Genomic DNA, 12,215 nt, shown 5'->3' with positions numbered 1-12,215 from the left:
TCGACTCATGTCTAGACATGGGACAACTGGACATGATGTGTCTTATAATAGGATACAATAGGGAGTACAGAGAACCACCGCTGAAATACCCTTGCCAGAAAGATAAATGAAGAACCTCAGTCTTATTAAACCACTAGATCTAATATCAGTTTACAGGAAACACAGGGGATAGAAGAACAAGATAAATGACATTATGAATTCATCAACTGAATCTAGAAAGTGAAACGTACTGCAGGGCAATTTTCTAGTATCTTCAGCACCAACCAAAAAAATTAAAGTTGCAAGGGAAAAAATAAGACAAGGGGAATATAGCAGATTTAAAAACTTGAGACTTAATTACAAAATGCAATGAATAGACTTGTTTAGAAACCAACTGTGAAATAGACATTTTTGAAAAAATTGGAAAAATCTGACTATGGATGGAATATTAAGTGATATAAGAAATTATTGTTAGTTTTATAAGGGGTGATTAAGGACATTATATTTTATTTAAATTCTTGTCCATTAAAGCTGCATACTGAATTATTTACAGGTGGAATGACTTGACATCTCCAGTTTGCTTCAAATACACCAACAAAATAAGCTTGTATGCAGTGGGGGTGAAGGAATAGATGGAAGAGGATTGGCAAAAAGTTAATTGTTGAACCTGGGATGAGCACACAAGGAGTCATTGAATTATTATCATTGTTTTCATGTGTGTTTGAAAATCTCAACAATAAAGAGAAAAAACATCTCTATTCTGAAGTCTCACATGACACTGCCAAGCTTCTGACTCAATAGGCTGATATGAGAGCCAGGACTCTGTATTCTTACCATAAACCTCACATGATTCTGATGCAATGGTTACTACAACCCAGTCTTGAAAAACATGGATCTAAACCTTAGAACCTAAGTAGAGGAACATATTTTTGTTCTCTTAAAAAATAAATACAGGGCTTCCCTGGTGGCGCAGTGGTTAAGAATCCACCTGCCAATGCAGGGGACATGGGTTCGAGCCCTGGTCCGGGAGGATCCCACATGCCGCGGAGCAACTAAGCCCATGCACCACAACTACTGAGCTCACGCGCCTAGAGCCCGTGCTCCACAACAAGAGAAGCCACCGCAATGAGAAGCCCGCGCACCGCAACAAGAGAAAGCCCGCTCACAGCAAGGAAGACCCAACACAGCGAAAAATAAATAAATAAATAAATAAAATTTATTAAAGTAAATAAATAAATGCATCTCCAAATACGGGACAATTTAAGAATCCAAAAGAATAACGACAATAACAGAGTTTAATATATTAAATAAAGAATAATTAATGTGAATTTACTGTGATAAAAAAAGAGGAAAGGAGAATATATCTTTCTTAGATGTTAGCTAATAAACTTAGATAAAATGACAGAACTAGAAAATCACCACCTTGCAACCACCAGTGAAATAATTGATTCAGCAAGGATCATCAATAAATGTTAAAACCCTTGGGTTGAGGAGGATAGGCTATTCGTGGCATCTCAAAGTTTTTACCTCCAGGTTGCAAAGTAGGAAATGTACACTTTCAATGGAGAGGCTTAGCATTCGCCATCACAGTGGACATCCTGTGCCTCCCAATGTGATGAAACACACGTACACAGTATCACCTATGTGTGTGCTTGCTTCTCTGAATCACGAGGAAACAGTCACATAAGTCCACGATGTGGGACATTCTACAAGACAGATGGCTTAGACTCTTCCCAAAAAGGCAATGTCACGGGAAACAAAAAAGGTGGATATGTACAGGGCAGCTCTACCTGAAAAAAAATACTAAACAAACGTAGCCGAATGCCACATATGAAGCGTGATTAGATCCTTAATCAAAAAAATTTTTAAAACAGCTATAAAAGATACTTTAGAGAATTGGGTTATTTAAAATATAGACTATATATCTGAGTATATTGAAGTTGATTTTCTGGACATCATAGTCCTAAGGGAGGTATGTTATGGTCTTTAGGGTTGACGTGTTATAATATCTGCAATTAATTTTCAAGTAGTTCTGAAAAAATGCACACGTGTGTGTATGTGTGTGTGTGTATGGATAAACACATTCATCCATACATATTTAATGCAGTTAGGGCTAAACTTTAGCAATCAGTATATCTAGTTAAAGAGTATATGGATGTTAATTATACTAGTCTTTCAACTTTTACTGTGGACTTGAAATTTTTCAAAATTAAAAAATGAGGAAATATTAAAAATAATAAAAGAAATAATTGTCTCAAAAAAAATAAATGCATTTAAAAATAATTTGTTTCTCCCTCTGTCTGCCTCTTGTTTTCCTTCTCAGGTACACTGTCAGCTTTTTATTAATCATCACCCAATTGGGCTTCTGCAGTGTTTATTTTATGTTTATGGCAGACAATTTACAACAGGTAAAGAGGCCCCTTCTGGGCAGAGGGGGGGAAAGCAGACCTCCTGCTGCTAGGGTTGCATTAGCAAAATTGTAGTTTTTGGATCATGGGAAGAGAGGGCTTCATTTCTACTCCCTAGTCAGACTACACTTGGGAGTTTTTTCAGTCCTGGGAATCACTCTTGAAACGGATCATAGGGAAGCCGAAGCAACATCTGAGGAGTGTAACCAGGATGGAAAGAGAGGCTTGCAATCCTGTCCAATCAGAAATAATTGAGAATTTTTAGCCTGAAAAGTGTTGGTGAGCTTTTCTTTAGGCGGCTCAAGGTTGTCATGTAGAAGACTTAAATTAAGGCAAACAAGTTGCAACATTGCCCTCATTGCATTCCTAACAGGCATTATAAATCAATCATAGCATTCTTTCTTGGTTTCATGGAATAAAGGAAGCATACTTGTTTTCGTGCGCTCAAACAGCCAGAACTATGACAGGCATTATAGATGGAATATTCAAGCAGACAGATTTTGCTCAATATTCAGAGCTTTCTAACCTTTAGGGCTATCTAAAGTTGAAGAAGATATTCCTGTGTAATCAATTACTATTCTCTGGATGTATGAAAGAAAACCATTTGGTACGGAAGACGAGCTTGGGCTAGATGACAAAAGGACCCTTCAGGCTTGAGATTTGATGATTCTAAGGGTTTCTGGTTGTCACAGTCATGGGTACTACAGTTTAGGGTTACCAGATTTGGCAAATAAAAATATATGACACCCAGTTAAACTGGAATTTCAGATAAGCAGCATAATTTTTTTTTACTACAGGTATGTCCTTATGTAATATTTGGGACATACTTTTACTAAAATGTTATCTGTTAATTATCTGAAATTGAAACTTAATGGCGTCCTGTGTTAATGTGGCACCTCTAACTACATTGCCCTTCCTTGTGCTCCACATCAGATGGTGGAAGAAGCCTACGTGACCTCCAACACCTGCCAACCCAGGAAGATCCTGGTGCTGACCCCCACCCTGGACATTCGTTTCTACATGCTGACAATCCTGCCCTTCCTGACCCTGCTGGTGTTTATCCAGAACCTCAGGGTGCTGTCTGTCTTCTCAGCACTGGCCAATATCACCACCCTGGGGAGCATGGCTCTGATCTTTGAGTATATCGTGCAGGTCTGTTCCCAAAACCACCACAGAAGGGGGTCAGTGTCCAGGGCTTCTGAGACCCTTGGGGAGGGTCACTGTTGTCATGGGCAGATGAGAGTGAGGAAGGTGACCTCCTGCTCTGAGCAGCCCCTGCCTAAGTGATGCGTCCGTGAACACCTGCCCCACAAGCTATAAAAGCTAGTCACCATCATCATCATTATCGTCACACTGGACAATGGGTCATTCAACAAATAGTTATTGATAGCTTCTATGACCCAGGCATTGTGCAAGGGGTGGGGATTCAGTAGTAAGTAAAATTGATGGGGTGTCTGCTTTCATGGAGGTTACAATCACTTGGGGTAATAAATCTCAATCAAATAACCAAACAAAATTGTAGCAGTGATAGGCTGACAAGGGATACTTGGATGATAAAGGAATTCGATTTACTTTGTGCCAAGTTCTTTACATAGATTAACTCATTAAATCTTCACAATGATGCTATTTTGGAAGTAATACTACTTTATCCTCAGTCCACAGACAAGAAAACTGATAAACAGAAAGTAATTTTTCCACTAATTACAGTCATTTTGCCTCCCAAACCCATGCTTTGCTATCATTAAGGCCCTGAAATTTCACCATTATAGTTTCATTTCTTTGAAAGTCTCTGTGGTTGTATTAGTTTCCTGCTGCTGCTGTGACAAATTACCATAAATCTGGTGACTTAAAACAACACAAAATTATCTCAGAGTTCTGGAGGTCTCACTGGGCAGGACCTTTCCGCATTTCTTTCTGGAGGCTTGTGGGGAGAATCTGTTTCTTTGCTTTTTCCGGCTTCTAGAAGCTGCCCTCATGCCTTGGCTTATGGCCCACTTCCCTCTTCAAAACCAGCAATGTCAGGCCAAGTCTTTCTCATGCTGCCATCTCTCTGGTTCTCTCTTCTGATTTCTCTCTTCCACTTTTAAAGTCCCTTGTGATTACGTTGAATCTACCCAGGTAACCCAGGATAACCTCGTTATTTTAAAATTAGCTTCAGGGGAAGTATAAAGCATTATCCACCTGTGCATCTCACCTCTCAGTTGTCTCCTTATTTTATTGTACAGGCACAGGAGTGTACAGTAGCTCTGCTGCTGCTCACAGCTCACATTCAAGTGCAATAGCCTCAGTGATGTACACTGTGACCACACCCATGCTGAACCCCTCCATCTAGTCTGACTTAAAGAGGGGCCTGAAATTGCTCTTTGGAAAGGAAACTATAAAAGGTCCTGTTGTCCTAAGGGCTTAAGAAGTGCCTGTGATAGCAGAGCTCAAAGCCTGAGCCAAGTGTTGCCAGTCTTTGATGAGATTGTGGAAGTAGAACATGCCTCTTCTATTTTTCTTGGAATTTCTACTTTGATTTTGACTCTATACAATTCACGTAACTCACCTTCAAGTTTTGTGATAACTCTGATATCCGAGAGATTTTCCCTTTGTCATTTTCGTACTCTCCCAATTGTATTCCCAAACTTGGATTTGAAATATTTGGAAATTCCCATTTATCTCAAGGGGCTACATGAATCTCTTAGGAATAATTTCTTCTCAAATAAAATATATAATACTGTGAAATAAATAAATAAATTAAATTAAATTAGCTTGATTAGCTACCTTAATTCATTCTGAAAACTTAATTCTCCTTCGCCATGTAATGTAACATATTCAAGGTTCCAGGGATTAGGATGTAGACATTATTCTGCCCACAGGTGTCTATTAAAATACTCATTCCCTCTAGATCTGTGATAGCTACTGTGCCAGCCAGAAGACTTCACGGCTCTGAGAGAAGTGATGGGAAAGAGGTATTAGAGAACTGGAAAACAGAAGACCTGAATTCTTATCTGGGCTGTGCCACTCACTTGCAGAGTGGCCTTGGGCAGTTCCCTTCTTCTCCCTGGGTTCCATTTTCACCACATGTAAAGATGTGGTAAATCAAAATGTAAATATATACAATGTATTCCTTAAGAAGGAATGAAATTCTGATTTATACTACAACATGGATGAACCTTGAGGACATTATGCTTAGTGAAATAAGCCAGCCACAAAAAGACAAATATTATATGATTTCACTTGTAAGAGGTACCTAGAATAGTCAAATTCATAAAGACAGAAGGTCCAATAGGGGTTACCAGTGGGCTGGGTAATAGGGAGTTATTATTTAATGGGTGCAGAGTTTCGGCTGGGGATGATGATAAAATTCTGGAGATGGAATGTGGTGATGGTTGTACAACAATGTGAAGGCTCTTAATGCCACTGAATTATACACTTAAAAGTGTTTAAAATGGTAACTTTTGTGCCATGTATATTTTACCACAATAAAAATAAGTAACTTGTTTAAAAGATGAGAAGGCTGACTCAGCTGGAGATATCTCATGGGTGCTTCTAACACTGTCTCTGTTGATGTCGGGCAAGCCCAGCTCTCTACCAGATTTGGGGTGACGTCTCCACCTTGGCAAAATGAATGCCCTTCTTCTACTTCCTTTCAGGAGATTCCAGATCCCAGGAACCTACCGTTGATGGCAAGCTGGAAGACTTTCTTGCTGTTCTTTGGTACAGCCATCTTCACGTTTGAAGGCGTCGGTATGGTAAGATGGGTGTGGGGTTTGAGGGAATGGTCCCCAGTGCTCTCTATGAAAGCCAGTCATTGTTCTAGGTGTCCAAATAGTAATATTTATGAAAAGTGTAGAATATGATCTTCTCCTGGTGGAAGGGAAAGTCAGTACCCATTTACAGGGTGCCACCTGCCCCATACACCACACCAAGCCTTGAAGACTGAGTGAGAATTTACCATCAGCCCAGATGGAGTGGGGCACTCCTGGCTGTAGAAAATGTGGGAGAAGATAAAAGGGGTTGTGGCCCCTTCCTGACTCTGGGCTGCCTGGAGAAGGATGTCTGTGCTTGTGAGGGAACCTGCTAGCTTTCTTTCTACCTTTTCTTTCTCAACCTCCTTTCATCTCTAGGTTCTATCTCTCAAAAACCAGATGAAGCATCCACAGCAGTTTTCTTTTGTTCTGTACTTGGGGATGTCCCTTGTCATCGTCCTCTACATCTGCCTGGGGACACTGGGCTACATGAAGTTTGGGTCGAACACCCAGGCCAGCATCACCCTCAACTTGCCCAATTGCTGGTACGTCCCTGCCCATCTGGGGTTGCGGGGAAGGGGAGGAGAGTCACAGGGTCTGAGCCTTAGCAACAGAATGTGGCATCCCTGAGTTACCATTAGCAACAAATATTAACTGCTAGTATTAATATTATAATAACAGGTACGTTTAATAACCCAGGCATTGTGTTTTATCTCATTTAATTCTCTCAGCAGCCCTATGGGTTAGCATTATTATTATCAACTCCATTGAATGGATAAGGAAGTTGATATGTGGAGAGGCTGTAAGTAAATTTCCCAGCTCACATTGTTCATGAGAAGTTGAAACTTGAAACTGAATCTGTCTGACTGTATGGTTCAAAGGCTGTCGAACAGGAATGATCTGGGAGTGTCTATGAAACTGAAAGAGCAACAACAAAAAGTATAACTCCGGAGTAATAATTGAGGGGCCTGCATATGGACTGCTACTTAGGACCCCAATTCCGGAAATGGGCCTAAGCTGCCATTGCTATGCCCCACTTGGTACTTGGACTGGAGTTCTTGCATTCAGTCGTTGATTCACTTACTCATTCATTCATTCATCCAGGAAGCATTTTGGGGACTGGCACGTAGCATTCATCAAGTATTAGCTATTGTCATTATTCTGGCAGTGTTGGGTGCAGAATGACTAAGCAGTCAGTAGAACCAACTGTTTAAGAGCACAGATTCTACACCTGAGCAATGGGATTTGATCCTGGTTCCCACGTGACCTTGGATAAGCTAACCTAATCTTGCAGACCTCATTTCCATCCTCCATAAAATAAGGACAATACTCTCGCCTATTTGTATCAGTCAGGATAGGTTATGCTCTGGTAATAAAATAAACCACTCCAAAATCTCAATGGCTGAACACACAAATGCTTAATTGTATGTTCATGCTACATGTCCATTATGGGATGGCTGGGGCTCAGCTCTGCACCATCCCCACTCCAAGACCCAGACTGATGGAACAGCCACTCCCTGAAACATTGGTTTCCATGGCAAAGGGCACACTGAATCATACCCTTTACCATGAAGCTGCTAAAGCTTCTCTAGGAAGTGACATATGTCTCTTCTGCTCACACTTCATTAGTCAAAGCAAGTGGCCACGCCTCACTCCAAGGGGCAGGGAAGTGAAATTCTACCATGTGTCTGGAAGACTGGGAAGTATTTGGCGAGCAGCGCAAATGACTGCCATGCTATCTCAGGGAGTGACTGTGAGGGTGAATTGGCTTAATATATGCTTAGAAAAGTGTCTGGCACACAGTAAGTGCTCATTGCGTGTTAGCTATTATCATTGCTATGTCTCCCCCACAGCCTCGGTCTTTTGGAAGTGAGTAGGGTGGTGGGGCGTTCATTTCCCATAAGGCCACAGCTATAAAATGAGAAAAATATCACCAGTCCCACCCACTTCACTGTGTTGTGGTAATGACTAGATGAGATAATAAACGTGGAATTTCTTTGAAGTTGTGATTTATTTTACACAAGTAAGATATCAGCCTAATATGCTGTGCTTATTCTGGGTAATTCAGGCTGCCACTAGCTACCTTGGGCAGGGCAGGTGCTTTCCTTCTGGGATATCAGCTGGAAAAAATCGGGCATTGGGTGCCATGAGGACCTCACAGCTTCTCTGAACCTGGCTGGTGATGAGATTCTCCAGAAGAGCCTTAAAGAAGGAATGAACAAATATCCCCTCCCAATGAGCAAAAGACCAACAACCCAAGGAGAAATGGGCCCGAGCAAACAGTTCACAGGCAACTCAGAAAGTGACATTTTATATATTTGAAAAGCTACTCTGTCTCCCTCATAATCATAGAAATGCCAGTTTTACAAAACACAATGGCACAAACCAACATGTGTTCACACACTGTGTTTTGCCAAGGATGGAGGGAAGCAAGCACTCCATTATGCTGGGACAACAAATGCACAATATGTCAAGAGCTATCAAACTTTCATTTTTTATTTTATTTCTTTTTATTGAGGTATAGTTGATGTATAATGTTATATAAGTTTCAAGTGTACATCATAGTGATTCATAATTTTCAAAGATTATATTCCATTTATAGTTATTATAAAATATTGGCTATATTCTCTGTGTTGTACAATATATCCTGTAGCTCATTTGTTTTATACACAGTAGTTTGTATCTCTTAATCCCCTACCCCTATCTTGCCCCTCCCCCATCCCTCTCCCCACTGGTAATCACTAGTTGCTAGTTGGTTCTCTATATCTGTGAATGTGCTTCTTTTTTGTTATATTCATTAGTTTGTTTTATTTTTTAGATTCCACATATGAGTGATATCATAGAGTATTTGTCTTTCTCTGTCTGACTTATTTCACTTAGCATAATACCCTCCAAGTCCATCCATGTTTTTGCAAATGGCAAAATTTCATTCTTGTTTATGGCTGAGTAGTATTCCATTGTGTGTATCTGTGTGTGTGTGTGTGTGTGTGTGTACATACATATATATATATATATATATATATGTATATACATACTGCGATGAACATGGGGGTACATGTATCTTTTTGAATTAGTGTTTTAATTTTTTTTTTCAGTTACATACCCAGGAGTAGAACGGCTGGGTCATATGGTAGTTTTGTTTTTAGTTTTTTGAGGAACCTCCATACTGTTTTCCACAATGACTGCAATAATTTACAACAGTGTATGACAGTACCCTTTTCTGAGAGCTATCAAAATGTTAAATCACATATACTTTTACCCAACATTTTTACTTATGGGGTTGTATACTGTATGTGCATAGGTATATGTACAAACATATTCTTTACTGCATTGTTTACTGGCAAAAGACTAGGAATAATCTAAATATCCATTAACTGGAGACTGGTTAAAAAATTATGGTATATCCATGCAATTGGAATATCAAGCAGCTATTAAATAGAAGAGCCAGATCTATGTATCTATGTGTACTGATAGGGAACAATCTCTAAGAAATATTTAATGACTAAAAACAGAGATCAATGGTGTGTAGAGGATGCTTCTGTGTGTGTGTGTGTACCTACATTCTGTGTAAGTTTGTATCTACACTATTTCTGGAAGGGCTTCAAGAAAATTGTTCGAAGAGTTGCCTGTGGAGAGAGGAACTGGAGACTGGGAATCAGAGGTGGCAGGGAGTCCTGTATGACCTTTGTACTGTGAATTTTACTCCATACAGGTATACCTTTTTTAAAAAGTAAAAGAAAAAAAAAAAAAAGGCACAGATTCCTGAGCCACAGGCCTATTGAATGAGAATCTCCAAGAATGTACACTTTTAATAAGCTTCCCAGGTGGCTCTGGTGGCGGGTCAGGCTGAGTCAGTGGAAGTTAGGCCGTTCTATAACTCAACAAGTCCCAACCTCCAAGCAGTGATGAGTCCTGTGCGGCCCTGCCCAGGAGCCACATCAAATTTCACGTGCTGTCCCTCTCCCTGCAGGTTGTACCAGTCGGTCAAGCTGATGTACTCCATCGGCATCTTCTTCACTTATGCCCTCCAGTTCCACGTGCCAGCTGAGATCATCATCCCCGTCGTCATCTCCCAGGTGTCAGAGAGCTGGGTGCTGTTTGCAGACCTGTCTGTCCGCACGGCCTTGGTCTGTCTGACCTGTGAGTAATCTCTACTGTCTACACATAGAAAGAATACATTGACTGGTTTGAGGGAGAAAGAAGTGTCATTTATTCATTCCTATATGCCTCCTATATGTCAAGCACAGCACTGATATTATCTAATACTCATGACAGCCTAACTATGTAATATTACCAATTGAAGGAACTATGACCCAGGAAATTAAGTAACATGCTCACATCATAAATAGCTGCTAAGCGACAGAGCTGGGATTTGAATGCAGGTTGTGCAGCACCGAAGTCTGTGTTTTCCATTGTGCCATATTCCTTCCTATCATAAATTAAGGTCAAGTCCCCTTAAAGTGGTGTTTAACTATAGAGAAAAACCCCAAGGGGCTGATTTGTTACAGTCTTGGAAGTCATTTTCTCCTCCCTTCCTCCGTCCCTCCCTTTCTTCCTTCCTTCCTGCTTCCTTCCATTCATTTATCCATTCATTTCCTCATTCATTCTACATCAGGTGCCATTGTAGCTGTTTGGGAAACATTGTGAACAGGGCTGGGAGACTTTCTCTGAAGCATGTTCAGAGAAAGAAGATCAAAAAAGGTGTCCCATGAAGAATGAGGGAAAGAACTATGGCGGTTTTGCCTGGAGAAGCAAAGTCTTGGGGAAATTCTATGTCTGTTCTCAAACACCTGTGGGATTATTGTGCAAGAGAGAGAGCAAATTTCATCTTAAAGTCTCCAGGAGTCAGCGTTTAAAGTTGAGGGAATCCCATCTCAGTTCAGGGTCAGGAGAAAGTGTGTAAGTCTTGGAGCAGACCAGCAGAACAATATACTATCAGATGCTATACTCCACATAACTGGAGTTCTATAAGCAGAAACAGCATACCTGCTTGGCTTAAGGTATTGTTACAGAGAGTTCCCAGTCTGTACCAAGACATCAGGAACCTGTAAATATATTGTTTTGAGATCATTCCCAATAGGAAGGATGTACGTTGAAGAGAAACACTGAGTAGTTCAGGCCACTTGGTATCAGGGAAAGAGCATCACTAGAGACAGCTGACTTTCAATGACATGTCCTGCTTCTGTTCTGTGCTGAATGACCACTTCTTCCTCTTTTATTCATCTGTCAATTCTGTTATCCTTCATTCAGTAATCATTTGTTGAGCACCTACTATGTGCCTGACATTGTGCTAGGTGCTAGGGATACAGTAATGAATCATGAAAAAGACATGACTCCTGCCCTCATGAGGCTTAGAGTTTGAGTGGGAAATATATGCAGGCAAATAATTATAGCACATTGTGATGAATGTTAAGATGGTACACAGTGATGTATCAGAGGATAGTTAAGACTGTAAGAAGAGGCTACCCTAAGAGCACCTGAGAAGGTCCTATAACTTAGCCTGCGCCAGGTCAGGAAGACCTCTCCACTGGAGTGATATTTCAGTTAAGACCTAAAAGATAATTAGGAGGCAGGTGGAGCAGTGGAGAATGTACCACGTGCAGTGAGCAGGCTCTGCACAGATTGGAGGCAAGTACTTACATATGGCCTCTCTGGAGAACTGAACGCATAAGGAGTGATAAGACACGAAACCAGAGGATTTGTCAGGGCCCAAGTCCTAAGGGACCTTGTGGTAAGGAGGTCAGGCAGTGGGGAAGGGCCCACAGCCATGGGTTAGCATGACCAGATCTGACCCTTCTAGAGCACTCCTCCAGTCCACCTTGCATTATAACTTTCCTTGAGCGTGTCTTCTCTCTGCCCTGCCTGCATGAGCTCTCCTAAAGAACAGACACTGAATTTTCTCTGTACTTCCTCCAGTAAGCAATTTATTAAATATCTGATAAAAGAAAGCTGTGGACGAGGATCATCCCATCAGAGAGGTGATGGATTCTCAACCGTGAGAGTCTATGAGTCTCTCTCGTTCTCTGATTACATGTGCTGGAGCAATTTTAGAAAGAGGTGATGTTTTCTTCAAGACCCAGAAAGCTAGTCTGAG

General features: G+C 40.8%; 1 protein-coding gene across 2 annotated transcripts in view; it reads left to right on the top strand.

Annotated features, from left to right (window-relative positions):
• The window catches only part of SLC36A3 (solute carrier family 36 member 3), a 72,710-nt gene that overhangs the window by 19,073 nt on the left and 41,422 nt on the right, over positions 1-12,215 (top strand). For both annotated transcript variants that reach the window (XM_082381513.1, XM_082381512.1), the window contains exons 5-9: positions 2,303-2,387; positions 3,321-3,539; positions 6,026-6,124; positions 6,500-6,666; positions 10,092-10,261. In XM_082381513.1, the coding sequence (XP_082237639.1) occupies positions 2,303-2,387; positions 3,321-3,539; positions 6,026-6,124; positions 6,500-6,666; positions 10,092-10,261 (740 nt within the window). The remainder of the gene's footprint in view (positions 1-2,302; positions 2,388-3,320; positions 3,540-6,025; positions 6,125-6,499; positions 6,667-10,091; positions 10,262-12,215) is intronic.

This window comes from Balaenoptera borealis (assembly GCF_965194805.1).
Source record: "Balaenoptera borealis genome assembly, chromosome: 2".
NCBI lineage: Eukaryota > Metazoa > Chordata > Mammalia > Artiodactyla > Balaenopteridae > Balaenoptera > Balaenoptera borealis.
This window is presented reverse-complemented; position numbering and strand designations above follow the sequence as displayed.